Source organism: Scyliorhinus torazame, chromosome 10, assembly GCF_047496885.1.
Source record: "Scyliorhinus torazame isolate Kashiwa2021f chromosome 10, sScyTor2.1, whole genome shotgun sequence".
Classification (NCBI taxonomy): Eukaryota; Metazoa; Chordata; class Chondrichthyes; order Carcharhiniformes; family Scyliorhinidae; genus Scyliorhinus; species Scyliorhinus torazame.
The window spans coordinates 113,272,753-113,291,331 of NC_092716.1; the positions used below are offsets into that span (position 1 = coordinate 113,272,753).

Consider the following 18,579-nt stretch of genomic DNA (forward strand, 5'->3'; position numbering starts at 1 on the left):
GTCTGAGATTGTGTCCTCTGCTTCTAGTTTTTCCTACAAGTGGAAACATCCTCTCCACGTCCACTCTATCCAGGCCTCGCAGTATCCTGTAAGTTTCAATAAGAACCCCCTTATCCTTCTAAACTCCAACGAGTACAGACCCAGAACTGTTCCTCATTCTACAAGCTGTTCATTCCAGGGATCATTCTTGTGAACCTCCTCTGGACCCTTTCCAAGGCCAGAACATCCTTCCTTACATACGGGGCCCAAAACTGCTCATAATACTCCAAATGGGGTCTGACCAGAGCTTATGCAGCCTCAGAAGTACATCCCTGCTCTTGTATTCTAGCCCTCTCGACACGAATGCTAACATTGCATTTGCCTTCCTAACTGCCCACTGAACCTGCATGTTAACCGTAAGAAAATCTTGAAGAAGGCCTCCCAAGTTTCTTTTGCTTCTGATTTCTAAGCATTTACCCATTTAGAAAATAGTCTATGCCTCCATTCCTCCTTCCAAAGTGCATAACCTCACAGTTTTCCACCTTGTATTCCATCTGTCTCCCCACCTCCATTTCCCTCTCTCTCCCCTTCCCCACCTCCCTCCCTCTCCCCCGCCCCACCTCCCTCTCTCTCCCCCTCCCCACCTCCCCCTCTCTCTCTCCCCACCTTCCTCTCATCTCTCCAACCCCCCCCCCCCCCCCCCCCCCCCACCCCCCCCCACCCCCTTCAACCGCTGACTGTTATTTCCTGTTTCTCCAATCTAGGACATCTCCTCTCCCCCCCCTCTCTCTCTCTCTCTCCCTTTCCACCTCCACCTGGCTCCTCTTCACGTGCGGGAAGTGTGTCCAGCTGCAGCTCTTGCTAGACCGCATGACGGCTCTGGAGCTGTGAATGGACTCACTTTGGAGCATCCGCGATGCTGAGGAGGTCGTGGATAGCACCTTTAACGAATTGGTCACACCACAGATTAGGAATGCTGAGGGAGAAAGGGAATGGGTGACCAAAAGGCAGAGAAAAAGCAGGAAGGCAGTGCAGATGTCCCCTGCGGTCATCTCCCCCCAAAACAGGTATACCGTTTTGGATACTGTTGGGGGAGATGGCTCACCAGGGGAAGGCAGCAGTAGCCAGGTTCATGGCACCGTGGCTGGCTCTGCTGTACAGAAGGCCGGGAAAAAGACTGGCAGGGCTATAGTCATAGGGGATTCAATTGTAAGGGGAGTAGATAGGCGGTTCTGTGGTCGAAAACGAGACTCCCGAATGGTATGTTGCCTCCCAGTTGCACGGGTCAGGGATGTCTCAGATCGGCTGCAGAACATTCTGAAGGGGGAGGGTGAACAGCCAGTTGTCGTGGTGCATATAGGCACCAATGATATAGGTAAAAAACAGGCTGAGGTCCAACAAGCAGAATTTAGGGAGTTAGGAGCCAAGTTAAAAAGTCGGACCTCAGAGTTAGTAATCTCAGGATTGCTACCAGTGCCACGTGGTAGTCCGAGTAGAAATTAAAGAATAGGCAGGATGAATGCGTGGCTTGAGAGATGGTGCAGGAGGGAAGGGTTCAGAATTTCGGGACATTGGGACCGGTTCTGGGGGAGGTGGGACTATTACAAATTGGATGGTCTACACCTGGGCCGGACTGGAACCAATGTCCTTGGGGGTGCTTTTGCTAACGCTGATGGGGAGGATTTAAACTAATGCGGCAGGGGGATGGGAACCAACTGAGGAGGTTAGTGGACAGTAAGGAGGTAGTAACTAAAGCCTGTAAGGAACTAGATCATGAAGTCAGTGTGACTTAAGGGGAAGAGTAGGCAGGGAGCAGATGATGAACGCAAAGGGACTGGTGGTCTGAGGTGCATTTGTTTTAATGCAAGAAGTGTAGTAGGTAAGGCAGATGAACTTGGGGCTTGGATTAGTACCTGGGAGTATGATGATATTGCTAATACTGAGACTTGGTTGAGGGAAGGGCATGATTGGCAACTAAATATCCCAGGATATCGATGCTTCAGGCGGGATAGAGAGGGAGGTAAAAGGGGTGGAGGAGTTGCATTACTGGTCAGAGAGGATATACAGCTGTGCTGAAGGAGGGGACTAGGGAGGACTCAAGCAGTGAGGCGATATGGGCAGAGCTCAGAAATAGGAAGGGTGCGGTAACAATGTTGGGGCTGTACTTACAGACCTCCCAACAGCGAGCGTGAGATAGAGGTACAAATATGTAAACAGATTATGGAAAGATGTAGGAGCAACAGGGTGATGGTGATAGGAGATTTTTATTTTCCAAACCTTGATGGGATACACTTAATGTCAGAGGTCTAGATGGAGCCGAATTTGTAAGGCGCATCCAGGGGGGGTTTCTACAGCAGCATGTAAATAGTCCAACTCGGGAAGGGGCCATACTGGACCTGGTGTTGGGGAATGAGCCCGGCCAGGCGGTTGAAGTTTCAGTCGGGGATTACTTTGGGAATAGTGATCACAATTCCGTAAGTTTTAGAATATTCATGGACAAAGCCGAGAGTGGTCCTAAAGGAAGAGTGCTAAATTGGGGGAAGGCCAACTATACCAAAATTCGGCAGAGGCTGGGGAATGTGGATTGGCAGCAGCTGTTTGAAGGCAAATCCACATCTGATATGTGGGAGGCTTTTAAAGAGAGGTTGATTAGAGTGCAGGACAGACATGCCCCTGTCAAAATGAGGGATAGAAATGGCAAAGATTAGGGAACCATGGATGACAGGTGAAATTGTGAGACTAGCTAAGAGGAAAAAGGAAGCATACATAAGGTCGAGGCGACTGAAGACATGACGAAGCTTTGGAAGAATATCGAGAATGTAGGACCAATCTGAAACGAGGAACCAGGAGGGCTAAAAGGGGTCATGAAATATCTTTAGCAAATAGGGTTAAGGAAAACCCCAAAGCCTTTTATTCATATATAAGGAGTAAGAGGGTAACTAGAGAAAGAGTTGGCCCACTCCAGGACAAAGGAGGAAAGTTATGCGTGGAGTCAGAGGAAATGGGTGAGATTCTTAACGAGTACTTTGCATCGGTATTCACCGAGAAGAGGGACATGACGGATGTTGAGGTTAGGGATAGATGTTTGATTACTCTAGGTCAAGGTGGCATAAGGAGGGAGAATGTGTTGGGTATTCTAAAAGGCATTAAAGTGGACAAGTCCTCAGGTTCGGATGGGATCTATCCCAGGTTACTGAGGGAAGTGAGAGAGGAAATAGCTGGGGCCTTAACAGATATCTTTGCAGCATCCTTGAACACAGGTGAGATACCGGAGGACTGGAGAATTGCTAATGTTGTCCCCTTGTTTAAGAAGGGTAGCAGGGATAATCCAGGTAATTATAGACCGGTGAGCCTGACGTCAGTGGTAGGGAAGCTGCTGGAGAAGATACTGAGGGATAGGATCTATTCCCATTTGGAAGAAAATGGGCTTATCAGTGATAGGCAACATGGTTTTGTGCAGGGAAGGTCATGTCTTACCAACTTAATAGAATTCTTTGAGGAAGTGACAAAGTTGATTGATGAGGGAAGGGCTGTAGATGTCATATACATGGAAAGTAAGGCATTTGATAAGGTTCCCCATGGTAGGCTGATGGAGAAAATGAAGTTTCATGGGATCCAGGGTGTACTAGCTAGGTGGATAAAGAACTGGCTGGGCAACAGGAGACAGAGAGTAGTAGTGGAAGGGAGTTTCTCAAAATGGAGAACTGTGACCAGTGGTGTTCCACAGGGATCCGTGCTGGGACCACTGTTGTTTGTGATATACATAAATGATCTGGAGGAAGGTATAGGTGGTCTGATTAGCAAGTTTGCAGATGACACTAAGATTGGTGGAGTAGCAGATAGTGAAGGGGACTCTCTGAGAATACAGCAGAATATAGATAGATTGGAGAGTTGGGCGGAGAAATGGCAGATGGAGTTCAATCCGGGCAAATGCGAGGTGATGCATTTTGGAAGATCCAATTCAAGAGCGAACAATACGGTAAATGAGAAAGCCCTGGGGAAATTTGATGTACAGAGAGATGTGTGTTCAGGTCCATTGTACCCTGAAGGTGGCTGCGCAGGTCGATAGAGTGGTCAAGAAGGCATACAGCATGCTTTCCTTCATCGGAAGGGGTATTGAGTACAAGAGTTGGCAGGTCATGTTACAGTTGTATCAGACTTTGGTTCGGCCACATTTGGAATACTGCGTGCAGTTCTGGTCGCCACATTACCAAAAGGATGTGGATGCTTTGGAGAAGGTGCAGAGGAGGTTCACCAGGATGTTGCCTGGTATGGAGGGCGCTAGCTATGAAGAGAGGCTGAGTAGATTAGGATTATTTTCATTCGAAAGACTGAGGTTGAGGGGGGACCTCATTGAGGTTTACAAAATCATGAGAGGTATAGACAGAGTGGATAGCATGAAGCTTTTTCCCAGAGTGGGGGACTCAATTACATGGGGTCACGAGTTCAAGGTGAGAGGGGAAAAGTTTAAGGGAGATATGCGTGGAACGTTCTTTACGCAGAGGGTGGTGGGTGCCTAGAACGCAATGCCAATGGAGGTGGTAGAGGCGGGCACGATAGCGTCATTTAACATGTATCTAGACAGATACATAAATGGGCGGGGAGCAGAGGGATACAGATCCTTAGAAAATAGGCTACAGTTTTAGATAGAGGATCTGGATCGGCGCAGGCTTGGAGGGCCGAAGGGCCTGTTCCAGTGCTGTAATTTTTCTTCTTTGTTCTTCTCTCCAGCCATCCACCCCCCTCAACCACTGACTGTTACTTCCTGTTTCTCCAATCTAGGACAGTGATTGAGGGCCTTTGGCTTCGTTTTAAGGGTGAGGATGTGGACATGTCCCTGGAGAAGCGCCGCCGAATTCTGCAGACTCTCATCTGGTTCATCCTGACACTGGTGTTGGCACTTTTCATCCCTGACATTGGGAAAGTGATCTCTGTGATTGGAGGACTGGCTGCCTGTTTCATCCTGGTCTTCCCAGGTACAGCACTCGCTGGGGTCGGATGGATAGGTGGCTGAGTGATGGGGTGAGAGGTGTTCAGGGGCCACAGGCATTGGGAAGGAGTTGGGGGAAATTGGGAGGGGGGATAGTTAAGGGGGTCAGGCGAGAGTGCTCAGCAACAAGCAGGCAGGGTGTGATCTGTCCCCAGTGTCTCACTGTGCGGAGATTATTGTGGAGCTACAGCAGGGGGGTGCAGTAGCGTAGTCGGTCTGTTCCTAGACTCAACTCAGAGACATGAGTTCAAACCCCACCACGGTGACGGTGAAATTTAAGTTCTGTAATTGAACAATTAGTCTCAATAATGGTGACCATGAAACTATTAAGTTCTTGTAAAAACCCATCTGCTTCACTAATGTCGTTTACGGAAGGAAATCTGTCATTCTTATCCGGTCTGGCCTACATGTGACTCCAGACCCAAAGACATGTGGTTGACTCTTAACTGGCTGCAAAATTTGTGCAAGTTACTTGGGTCAGGGCCACACTATCGATGACGGGCTGGAACTTTGTGGGAAGGTGGGGCAAAGGCAGGTGGGACCCATTTGAAGTTAAACTGCGATCCGCCTGCTCATTGCTCTTTGTAGAGTCTTTCATTTTTAAAAAAAAATAATTTTTATTAGGGTTTTCTCAAAATATCAACAACAGAATGGAAAAGAAACCCAATAAAATTAAATACAGAACAAATTAAAACAACCCCCGTGCCCCCCTTCCCCCTATACATAAATAATAAATTAACACCCTGAGTTTGACACAAAGCAAACATAGCAAATATGTACACCCCCTCAGATCCCCCAGGGCAAATACAAATAAAGACTCGTACCCACACAAGACGCCGTCTCCAGCCTCTTCCATGCAGCCCCCTCCCCCTCCATCACCCACTTGCGCACCATCGCCGCAATGGCGGCCCAGTAGTACGCACAGAGGTTGGGCAGCGCCAGCCCCCCCCATCCCTACTCTGCTCCAGGAACACCCTTCTCACCCTCGGAGTCCCTCGCGCCCACACAAACCCGGTTATGCTCCTGTTGACCAGCCCAAAGGCTCTCTGGATAACAATGGGGAGGCACTGGAACAGGAACAAAATCCTTGGGAGCACCGTCATCTTAACTGACTGCACCCTACCCGCCAGGCACAGCGGCAGCGCGTCCCACCTCTTGAACTCCTCCTCCATTTGCTCCACTAGCCTCATGAAATTGAGTATGCAGGGCCCACCAGCTCCTGGCCACCTGAACCTCCAAGTACCTGAAGCTCCTCTCCGCCCTTTTTAGTGGGAGCTCGCCAATCCCCCTCTCCTGGTCCCCTGGGTGAACCACGAACAACTCGCTCTTCCCCATGTCGATCATGTACCCTGAGAAATCCCCGAACTCCCTGAGAATCCTCGTTACCTCCGGCATTCACCCCACCTGGTCCGCCACATACAGCAGCAAGTTGTCCGCATAGAGCGACACCTATGCTCCTCCCCGCCCTGCACCAGCCCCCTCCAGTTCCTCGACTCCCTCAGTGCCATAGCCAGGGGTTCAATCGCCAGTGCGAAGAGCAGGGGGGACAGTGGACACCCCTGCCTCGTCCCTCGATACAACCGAAAGTACTCAGACCTCCTCTTGTTTGTGGCCACACTCGCCATCAGGACCTCGTACAACAACCTAACCCACCCTCCCCAAACCCGAACCTCTTCAGCACCTCGTCCATCGCCAGCACTATCTCCGCCTCCCCCTCCCTAGCCAGCATCATAATCATGTTCAGGAGCCTCCGCACATTCGTGTTCAACTGCCTCCCCTTCACGAATCCCGTCTGGTCTTCGTGGATCACCTGCGGCACTCAATCCTCAATTCACGTGGCTAAGACCTTCGCCAGCACTTTGGCATCTGCATTTAACAGCGAAATCGGCTTGTAAGACCCACACTGCAGGGGATCCTTGTCCCGCTTCAGGATCAAGGCGATCAGTGCCCGGGACATCGTCGGGGGTAAAGTCCCTTGCCTCATTGAAGGTCCTAACTGGCAACGGGCCCAACAGGTCCACATATTTTTTGTAAAATTTGACCGGGAAACCGTCTGGCCCCGGTGCCTTCCCCGCCTGCATGCTCCCTATCCCTTTGGCCAGCTCCTCCAGCCCAATCGGGGTCCCCAATCCCGCTACCAGTCCCCCCTCCACCTTCGGAAACCTCACTTGGTCCAGAAAGCGGCCCATCCCTCCCTCCTCCCGTGGGGGCTTGGACCGATACATATCCTTCATAAAAGTCCCTGAAGATCCCATTGATGTCAACCAGACTCCGTACCACACTCCCTCCCAGTCCTTAACTCCCCCAATCTCCCTAGCTGCGTCCCGCTTCCGAAGCTGATGCGCCAGCATCCGGCTTGCCTTTTCCCAATACTCATAAATCGCCCCCTGGGCCTTCCTCCACTGCACCTCTGCCTTCCTGGTGGTCAACAGGTCGAATTCGGCCTGGAGGTTACGCCTCTTCCTCAACAGTCCCTCCTCGGGCACCTCCGCATACCTCTTGTCTACCCTCCCCATCTCCCCCACCAGCCTCTCCCTCTCCCACTCCTCTCCTTGTGGGCCCTAATTGAAATCAGCTCTCCCCTAACCACCGCCTTCAGCGCCTCCCAGACCATCCCCACTCGGACCTCCCCGTTATCGTTGGCCTCCAGGTATCTCTCTATGCTTCCTCGGACCTGCTCACTCACCTCCTCGTCCGCCAACAACCCCACCTCCAAGTGCCACCACGGGCGCTGGTCCCTCTCCTCCCCCAGCTCTAGGTCTACACAATGCGGGGCGTGATCCGAAATGGCTATCGCCGAGTACTCGGCAACATGCGCCGCATAAAACCCGCGTCATCCCAGTTCGGGGCATACACATTGACCAGCACCACCCTCTGCCCTTGCAGCTTACCACTTACCATTACGTACCTGCCGCCATTGTCTGTCACAATGCTCGACGCCTCGAACGACACCCTCTTTCCCACCAAGCTCGCCACCCCCCGATTTTTGGCATCCAACCGTGAGTGAAACACCTGACCTATCCACCCCTTGCTCAATCTTACCTTGTCTGCCACCTTCAGGTGTGTCTCCTGGAGCATGACCACATCCGCCTTGAGCCCCTTCAGGTGCGCGAACACCCGGGCCACTTGATCGGCCCGTTCAGTCCCCTTACATTCCAGGTTATCAGCCGGATCGGGGGGGGCCACCCGCCTCCCTCCCCCGCTGACTAGCCATAACCCCTCCTTGGCCAGCCACGCGCCCGCACCCCACACCCGGCCCGTTCCCCTCGGCGGCAGACCCTCGTCCCAACCCCCTCTACTCGCTCCAGCTCCCCCTTGACCATAGCAGCAGCAGCAACCCGGTCCCTCGTCCCACCCCAACAACAATCCCCAACCACCCATCCTGACCCTCAGTTTGTGTCCAGTTTCTCGGCCTGAACAAAGGCCCACGCCTCCTCCGGAGACTCGGAAGTAATGGTGCCGGTCCTTGTAGGTGACTCACAGTCGCGCCGGCTGCAGCATGCCAAACTTCACCACCTTTCTGTGCAGCACCGCCTTCGCTCGATTGTACCCGGCCCTCCTCTTTGCCACCTCCGCACTCCAGTCCTGGTATATCCGAACCTCCGTGTTCTCACATCTGCTGCTCCTCTCTTTCTTGGCCCACCTGAGCACGCACTCCCGATCAACAAACCGTTGAAACCGCACCAGCACCCCCCCGCGGTGGCTCGTTAGCCTTGGGCCTCCTCGCCAGCACTCTATGGGCCCTTTCCAGCTCCAGGGGCCCCTGGAAGGACCCCGCTCCCATCAGCGACTTTAGTATGGTGACCACATAGGCCCCCACGTCCTGCCCCTCCAGCCCCTCCGGGAGGCCCAGAATCCGCAAATTTGTCCGCCTCGACCGATTCTCCATCTCCTCGAACCGTTCCTGCCATTTCTTGTGGAGCGCCTTGTGCGCCTCCACCTTTACCGCAAGGCCTAAGATCTCGTCCTCGTTGTTGGAGACCTTTTGTCGGATCGCGGATCGCCACCCCCTGGGCTGTCTGGGTCTCCAGCAGCTTGTCTATAGAAGCCTTCATCGGCTCCAGCAGGTCCGCTTTAATCTCCCTGAAGCAGCGCTGGATAACCTCCTGCTGCTCCTGTGCCCACTGCATCCACGCTGCCTGGTCCCCGCCCGCCGCCATTTTGCTCTTCTTCCCTTGCACCTTCATTGGGTTCACCACCACTTTTTTAGTCGCCCCGCTCCTGGTCCAAGCCATACACTGTCGGGGAACTATTGCAATCTCCTTCCCACACTGGGAAACGTCGAAAAAGTGCCATTGAGGGCCCTGAAAAGAGCCCAAAAGTCCGTTTTTAGCGGGAGCTGCCGAATGTGCCACTTAGCTCCGCAGAGCCACAACCGGAAGTCTCTTTGTAGAGTCTTTCTGTGCACTGACCATACTTCAGAAGTATTTTGGGTGCAAAGTATGGGAGTTTGGTGTGCTTTGGTATGCTTTGAGGTTGTGAGTGGTGCTATGCAAATGCAGAGATGGGCGGCATGGTTAGCACTGCTGCCTATGGCGCTGAGGACCCAGGTTTGATCTTGGCCCTGGGTCACTGGCCGTGTGGAGTTTGCACATTCTCCCCGTGTCTGCGTTGGTTTCATCCCCACAACATAAAGATGTGCAGGTTAGGTGGATTGGCCACGCTAAATTGCCCCTTAATTGGAAAAAAATATTTGGGTGAAATAAACAAATGCAGAGATGTTTTACTGAATTGGTACCAGCGATGAGGAATGTCACATATGTGGAGAAACCCAGACTATATCCTTTAGAACAAAGCAGATGAAGTAAAGATTTGATCAGAGCACCCAGATTCAGGACCATTGGCAAACAATAGTATGGAGATGAGATTTCTCTGAGTTGTGATCAGGAATGCGCTTCCTGAAGAGGCAGTGGAGATGGGTTCTCTACGCCCTCTCGTTAATGTGGTGTTCTCTGCGTTTAGGACTCTGTCTGATTGAAGCAAAATTCGCGGAAATCCAGCAAGTCGGCTCTGCCAGGTAAACATTGACAGTGTGAGTGAACTTCAAACCCTGGGCACATGACCAGCGGAGGGGTCTATAGGGTTTGTAAACTGGTAGAGGAGTCTCACCCAGTGCCACGTGCATCAGCTCCAAGTTCAAAGAATCCAGTGTCCTCAGCTGAATTTCTATTTTGTGCCGACAGGGGTGTACAAAATGACTGTGTTCCGATAACAGCTTCACTTGAAGGAATCTGGGTTTGGAGACTGGGGGAGGGGTATATTGAGATTGTAGTCTGGGGGTAGTGGGGTGGGGGTCTATTGGGACAATGGATTGAGGGGCAGGGTCTATTAAGATTGTAAACATGGGGAAAGGTCTATTGGGATTGTAGCCTAGGGGGTGTGATGTATTGGGATTGTAGCCTAGGGGGTGTGATGTATTGGGATTGTAGCCCACTGGGGAGGGGGGGTTATTGGGATTATGGACTGAAGGAGTCTACTGAGATTGTAGACTGGGGGAGGAGTCTATTTGGATTATAGCCTGCGAAGATGGGAGGGGGTCAATTGAGATTATTGACTGATGGGAGGAATCTATTGGGGTTGTACACTGGGTGGAAGAGTCTATTGGAATGGTAGCCTGTGGGGGTGGGGGGGACTATTGGGATTCTGGACTGAGGGGAAGAGTCTATTGGGATTGTAAACTGGGGAGGAGTCTTTTGGGATTGTAGACGGGAGAGGAGTCTACTGGGATTGTCGACTGTGGGGGGGAATCTTTTGGGTTTGTAGACAGAGGAGGAGTCTTGGGATTTTAAACGGGAAGGAGTCTATTGGGAATGTAGACGGGGAGGAGACGATTGGGATTGTAGATGGGGAAGTCGATTGGGATTGTAGATGGGGAAGTCGATTGGGATTGTAGATGGGGAAGTCGATTGGGATAGTAGATGGGGGAAGTCTATTGGGATTGTAGACGGGGGAAGTCTATTAGGATTGTAGATGGGGGAAGTCTATTGGGATTGTAGATGGGGGAAGACTATTGGGATTGTAGACGGGGAGGAATCTATTGGCATTGTAGACGGGGGGAGGAGTATATTGGGATTGTAGACTGGGAGGAGTATATTGGGATTGTAGACTGGGGGAGGAGTATATTGGGATTGTAGACTGGGGAGGAGAATATTGGGATTGTAGACTGGGGGAGGAGTATATTGGGATTGTAGACTGGGGGAGGAGTATATTGGGATTGTAGACTGAGGAGGGGAATATTGGGATTGTAGACTGGGGGAGGAGTATATTGGGATTGTAGACTGGGGAGGAGTATATTGGGATTGTAGACTGGGGGAAGCGGTCTATTGGGATTGTAGACTGGGGAGGAGTATATTGGGATTGTAGACTGGGGAGGAGTATATTGGGATTGTAGACTGGGGGAGGAGTATATTGGGATTGTAGACTGGGGGAAGCGGTCCATGGGGATTGTAGACTGGGGGAGGAGTATATTGGGATTGTAGACTGGGGAAGGAGTATATTGGGATTGTAGATCGGGGGAGGAGTATATTGGGATTGTAGACTGGGGGAGGAGTATATTGGGATTGTAGACTGGGGAGGAGTATATTGGGATTGTAGACTGGGGAGGAGTATATTGGGATTGTAGACTGGGGAAGGAGTATATTGGGATTGTAGATCGGGGGAGGAGTATATTGGGATTGTAGACTGGGGGAGGAGTATATTGGGATTGTAGACTGGGGAGGAGTATATTGGGATTGTAGACTGGGGAGGAGTATATTGGGATTGTAGACTGGGGGAGGAGTATATTGGGATTGTAGACTGGTGGAGGAGTATATTGGGATTGTAGACTGGGGGAAGGGGTCTATTGGGATTCTAGACTTGGGGAAGGGGTGTATTGGGATTGTAGACTGGGGGAAGGGGTCTGTTGGGATTGTAGACTGGGGGAAGGGGCCTATTGGGATTGTGGACTGGGGAAGCGGTCTATTTGGATTGTAGACGTGGGGAAGGGGTCTATTGGGATTGTAGACTTGGGGAAGGAGTCTATTGGGATTGTAGACTGGGGGAAGGGGTCTATTGGGATTGTAGATTGGGGGAAGGGGTCTATTGGATTGTAGACTGGGGGAAGCGGTCGATTGGGATTGTAGACTTGGGGAAGGGGTCTATTGGGATTGTAGACTGGGGGAAGCGGTCGATTGGGATTGTAGACTTGGGGAAGGGGTCTATTGGGATTGTAGACTGGGGGAAGGGGTCTATTTGGATTGTAGACTGGGGGAGTAGTATATTGGAGTTGTCCGAGTAGTTGCTGCTCCTTCACTGGAAAGAGGGATAAAATGGTGTCAAGAGTTGGGATATTGTTAATTCTTAGAAAAATACCCAAAGTCTTTGGCCCCTGGCTGCCCAATAATTACAGTCACCGGGTTTGTAAATTTAAACACACTTTTTATTTATACCAAAAACTAATGAAATATGCAGCAAATACAACTGGTTAACTATTATCTAATTCTTATTCCCCATTTTAACTTGCCCCCACTCTCCCTCTCTCTCTCTATATGTGTCTGTATATATATTTATAAATACCCGCACACAAGACAGACAAACACAGAGGAGAGGGGTGTAAAGGTAAAAAGAGTCTTTCTTTCAGATGGTTGGCTCTGCAGACCTTCCTTCAAAGTAAGCTTTCAGAACCAGGTCTCTGCTGGCAGCCTGTATTGGTTTTCACTGGAGACTCATTCAGATCTCTGAAGTTATAGCAACTAACAGCCTTTCTGGAGAGAGAGAGAGAAGAGCAGGTCCTTCCTGTGAGTGTCCAAGATTCAAACTCTGCTTTGCTTGGGTCTCTGGAACCTATCCCACTCAGGCAGGATTCAATCACCACCTGTTACCAGGCAGAAGACAGTCTTTTGGCCAATTCATTGGCCACCAGTCAATCAATCAAACCGAGTCCCACCGTATCGCTTGGGTGCCGAGAAGCCTGAGTCCTGTTGTCCAAAGCTAGGAGAGTGCACAGTGTTGTAACTTTTTGAATTCCTCATACTCTCTGCTGCTTGACGCCAAGATACATGTCCATTAAGCATTCGTGGATCAAAAATTATAACAAAAATAAAGAAAGGGGAACAAAGGGAATCAGCGGGAATGACCCTTACAATATATTGAAGTTTTGATGGGTAACTCCTTCCATTAATTTGCCAACTTGATCTTTTTTAATATGTTTTATTCTGGTGTCACTAACGGGATGTTTCTTTCTGTCTCACTCCAGCTGGTGGACTTTAGTGCTGTGCGGGATCCTCATGATGTGTATGGGAGTCTTTATCTTTGGTCAGAGCACGGCGAACTCTATCTACCAGGACCTACATAACTGACCACCTGAAGGCTCCCTCTTCAACCCCTTCTAACATTTTACACAAGAGACTGGTGGTTGATTGACCCAGTCTTCAGGGAACTGAATTGTTATCATCAGTACAATGTTTACAGCGACTTTGCCTGGCCCATGAGCTGAGACACGATTAGAGCTGTCTCTGTCATGGCTTGATCAGTTTCTGCAATAATCTTGGTGCTACGGGGCTGGTTTAACACACTGGGCTAAATCGCTGGCTTTTAAAGCGGACCAAGGCAGGCCAGCAGCACGGTTCAATTCCCGTACCAGCCTCCCTGAACAGGCGCCGGAATGTGGCGACTAGGGGCTTCTCACCGTAACTTCATTTGAAGCCTACTTGTGACAATAAGCGATTTTCATTTTCATTATGGTATTTCCTGCTAGAAGTGTTACAGTTCTGGTGATTCTGACACTCAAACACTGGTTTGTGACGGTTTATTCCAACCCCCCCGAGGTCCGTTTACTCCCGCGCAGCTCCGTCTCCAGCTGAGGCGATGGGGCAGTGATCCAGTTACAGCTGTGCAACAGGCGCGGTGGTCACAGGAGACTTTAAGGGCATCTCCCCAGCCCCTCCTTCCTCTCTTCCCTCTGAAGACCTGGCTCAATATAATGTCTTGATTTACACCTGCATGGCCAGATGTGTGACTTCTGTTTTTGGTCCTGGGACTGTGTGGTGCAGAAACTAGCTGATGAGAGTTCTCTCTCCAGAATGAGGTTTATCTTTCAGTTGAGCAACTTTGCCTTTCAGTCCCACCAGATGAGATGGTGCATCATGTGAGCTTTTCTGACCTGGATGGAAGAGTTTTCGGTTGAATCCAGACCTTTACCTGTGCCAGAGCCACAGAGTTAAATAGTGCCTGTCTGTTATGATAGTGTGAAGTATGACAATGTTGGTGAAAGCTTTCAAATCTGTTCTTCATGGTGAGATTTTTAACAAAACAGTTTCCGTCTAAATATTATGGCCATTCTGGCAGTATTAATATACAGCAGTTGAGAATGGGACCAGCTCTCATTAAAACACCAAGCACCCTCTCCCTGAGCGTGTTACTAACTCCTGCTATCACAGACCCTGCGGCACTAACACTGCCCTGCCTGTCACCATGTTGAGCTATTGTTTGCTTATCTAGCTCCTCATGCAGCTTTGATGTTTTGATCAGATTCAAATTTAAAACCAGCTCTTTGGAAGGGATTTCCCTCGGTTAATTGGGACGTCTGATCGCTAACTCACCCAGTACCTGGAGATGTAATACTCAGGCATCACTGTGCTTAGCACTGCTGCCTCACAGTGCAAGGGTTCGATTCCGACCTTGGGTGAATGTTTGTGTGGAGCTTGCACTTTCTACCGTGTCTGCGTGGGTATCCTCCGGCTGCTCTGGTTACCTCCCACATTCCAAAGATGTGCAGGTTAGGCAGATTGGCCTTGCTAAAAATTGCCCCTTAGCGTCTAAAGATGTGTAGGTTAGGTGGATTGGCCATGCTAAAATTGCCACTTAAGTGTCCGAAGATGTGTAGGGTAGGTGGGGTTACGGGGATAGGGTGGGGGAATGGGCCTAGGTAGGTTGCTCTTTCAGTGGGTCAGTGCAGACTTGATGGGCTGAATGGCCTCCTTCTACACTGTAGGAATTCTATAGTTCTGTCTGTCCACATGGACTGCAGAGGTTCAAGAAGGCGATTCACAACCATCTTCTTGAGCGCTGTTAGGGATGGGAAATAAATGCTGGCCCAGCCAGTGACACACATGACCCGTGAACAAATAAATACATCCAAACTCCCTGGTTTCCCCCTCCCAGTCACCAGGGGTCAGTGTCCATTCTTTGCCACAGAATTGGCATCGACAGTGCCAGCCCCTGAGTAGCTGTTGTCACTAAGTTTCACCAATTTTGCCCCAAGATTAGTATTACATACACATGGATATATGAATTAGGAGAAGTAGGCCATTCGAGCCTGTTCCACCATTTGATAAGATCATGGCTGTTCAGAATTTGGCCTCTACTTTCCTCTCTGTGTCGTAAAATATTAATCGGAGATCGGGAATGCAGTCTCACGATGGTCTTTCGTGACCCATTTGCTGCCCGTATCTCCCACCGGTGGGAGGGAGGGCAGCGCTGAAATGATTGACAGAGGGAGGAAGCTGTGATTCAGGACTGTTGAACAGTCGGAGAGGGTTGGTTTTACGGCAGAATCAGGCGGCTTGCCGACCACTGATTCCAGGTTGCAGATGGTAGGTTTGGGTTCACAGCTGTAACCTGGTCTCTGTTCAGTGAGGCCTGTCCTCTATAACACACTGAGGTCAGCCTGCCTGTACCTGTAGCCACTGTGGGACACTCATAAGCAGCGTTTGATAATGCAAATCACTGCTGATGTCTGATCATTCTCAACCTTTTGCAAAATGCCCATTTTTCACTAGACACACTTTAATTCCTGAGGGGATATTTGCTTATTCTGCAGTGAGTGTTACCTACCCGATTTGGATTGTAAATCAGCCACTCAACAACAGGCTCAATCTTTGGACTGCACTGAGTTATGAATCGCAGCGTGGTATCCAGTTCCTCCATTGCTGCTCCCTATCAGTTTAATCTCCGGTGTACCCCTCCCCCACCTTGAGACCTTTGTATTTCTCCAATTCTGACCGCTTGCACATCCCCCATTTCCATCATCCTTTCATTGGTGGCTGTGTCTTCTGCTATCTGGAGCCTGGGCTCTGGAATTCCCTCTCTCCCCCTTTCACATGTTGTTTGACCAGTTACCGATCCTAATATCTCCTGGTGTTCCTCGGTGGCAGAAATTGTCTGATCAGCCTCTCTGAAGTGCCTTGTTACGTTTTGCTAGTTAAAGGTGCTAAGTAAAGGCAACTAGTTTTCCATGGGCTGGGAGGAGGAGGGAGCCCGGGATTCCTGATTGCCATCCATTGCTGGAAAGTGCTACTTATCGGAGAGCAATCTAGGCCAAGATTTCAGTGAAGAGGCGATGCAACATGAGAGCTGATGTCCTTCCGGTGAGGCTCCATCTCTGCCAGTTTCGGCTAAATAGCCCACCTTGTGGGGGTAGTACTGGCGTCCTGGGTAATGATCCTTCTTCAACTACCCATTGCAGTTGTAAGGACCTGGTAATGTGTAAAATAAGCTTTGACGTTACCTGCTAATGCATTATGCGTTGAAGTAACTCCTTGTGTGTGACGTTTTTATGTGAAGGTATATGTAAGTGTCTCTTCCCGCCGCCGCCCCCCACCCCCCCGGAAGATAAATATGAGAAATTCCTGAAAATTTGGACTTAAATCTTTCCAAGAGGAGGTAACACTGGGACACTCAAAGGACAAGTTTAGCTAACATTTCCCCAACCGCTCTTGAGACACTCCTGCCAGTTGAGATTACAGATTCATGGCCACTGACCTTCCTCATTACCTAATCTCCTGTGCCCAGTTTTTGTGACAGTGCCCAGGTGCTGAATGTCACCAAGACCTTGGACTGGGGAAGCTTAACCTTTTATCCAGCGACCCATTCAGGAAACTGCACACTGGCTCTCAACTCCCCACACACACGTACAATGTTACCATGCATTGAGGAGTGTATATGGCCTCTTCAATCTGTGTGGCTCCTTGTGCTGAAACTGAACCCCTCGCATCGTCGAACTTCAATAAACACCGAGTACTCCACGATTCAGACTCTGCCACGTTAATTCATCAGATCATGAACCAGGAGTCGCAGGTTGGAGAGGAGATCCAGATTGACTGAGGTTTATCGTTGGTGTGCATTGTGATCAAACTGCCTAGAGTTTGGTTCATCAACATCCGTCATCCTGCAGTATTGACAGGGGTTGCTCTGAGTTCTCCTGATGGTTTTGCAGCATGTGTGATTGAGGCAGGGACGAGTTGAGGTTGTTTGGAAGTGGAAGAGGCTCTCTAGCCTGAGTGGGCAGGTGGTAGAGCCAGGCTGGTGTTGGGCGGGAGCGAATTGTGTGGTCTGGCTGGGAGTAAATGTCACTCCTGTCTCCCCATTCCCCTGATCATTTGGTGCTTTTATGTTTGGAGTAGATATTTATGGGAATTGTTAGTTCACTGGTAGCTCTGTCACCTCGAAAGCCAAATGTGTAATCCAGGCTGACAGTACATTGCAGTACTGAAGGAGTGTTATACCGTTGAGTGTTATACCTCAACACCTTGCAGGGGCTCTGAGGGGCTCTGGGAAGCACTCATCCCCGCTGTCTCTTTCTTGCCCACCTCTCCCAGTGGCGCCCCGGGAAAGGTGGGGGAGGGCCCAGAGGAGCACTTTCCGCCTCACATGGAGATGAACACAGATGTTTTGTTCACTTCACAGGGAAGAACTTAGAATCAAAAGGGCACACTGGGACACCCAAAGGATGAGTTTAGCTAACCTTTTCGCCATCTGTTCTTAAGACACTCCTCGTCAAGATTCATGACCTTCCTCATTACCTAACCTTCCGTGCCCAGCTTCGGCCCATTGAGTCTGCGCAGGCCAACAAGCACCTATCTATTCTAATGTCATTTTCCAGTACTTGGTCTGTAGCCTTGCCTGCAATGGCATTTCGAGTGCTCATATAAATACTACTTAAATGTTGTGAGGGTTCCTGCCTCTACCACCCTTTCAGGCAGTACGTTCCAGATTCCCACCACCTGGGTGAAAAGGCTTTTCCTCAAATCCCCTCTAAATCTCCAGCTCCTTACCTTAAATCTGTCCCCCTGCTTTTGACACCTCAATCAGGTCTCCCCTCGGACTTCTCTGCTCTATGGAGAACAACCACAGCCTCTCTTCATAGGTGAAACACTCCAGCCCAGGCAACACCCTGGTGAATCTCCTTTGCCCCCTCTCTAGTGCAATCCCATCAACCTGTAGTGTGGTGACCAGCTTGTGTAATAAAAGCATCAAAAGTTCTTTTCTGGGACTTCTGGTGGAGGCTACGGAGTGAGTGGTGTCACATTTGGTGGCTCCTGCTTAAGGTGGATTTGTTGGTCCTGGCCATCCAAATAGTGTGGTATTTGAGGGCAAAAGGTGTACGAGTGGCATAGGAAGGTAATACTTCTCTGGTGTATGGATCAGCGGACGAGAAATGCCGTGAGAAAGAGAGAGCAGTTGGAGCAAGAAAGTTTTCAGGGTGCAACACAGGTGAAGATGGTGGAGCACAAGGGGGCAGCGCTGCCCACCCAGTGGTCAACGGAGCAGCTGGTGGAGGTTTTAAATAACAAATTCCAACAGCAGAGGAAAGGGGCCTTGGAGGATTTGGCCAAAGTGGTGAAGCCGCTTAG

General features: G+C 50.2%; 1 protein-coding gene across 2 annotated transcripts in view; it reads left to right on the forward strand.

Annotated features, from left to right (window-relative positions):
• The window catches only part of slc38a7 (solute carrier family 38 member 7), a 42,866-nt gene extending 25,892 nt beyond the window's left edge, over nucleotides 1-16,974 (forward strand). For both annotated transcript variants that reach the window (XM_072518629.1, XM_072518630.1), the window contains exons 9-11: nucleotides 4,762-4,955; nucleotides 9,932-9,986; nucleotides 13,203-16,974. In XM_072518629.1, the coding sequence (XP_072374730.1) occupies nucleotides 4,762-4,955; nucleotides 9,932-9,986; nucleotides 13,203-13,305 (352 nt within the window). In that variant the 3' untranslated portion in view covers nucleotides 13,306-16,974. The remainder of the gene's footprint in view (nucleotides 1-4,761; nucleotides 4,956-9,931; nucleotides 9,987-13,202) is intronic.
• The last annotated feature ends 1,605 nt before the right edge of the window (nucleotides 16,975-18,579 follow it).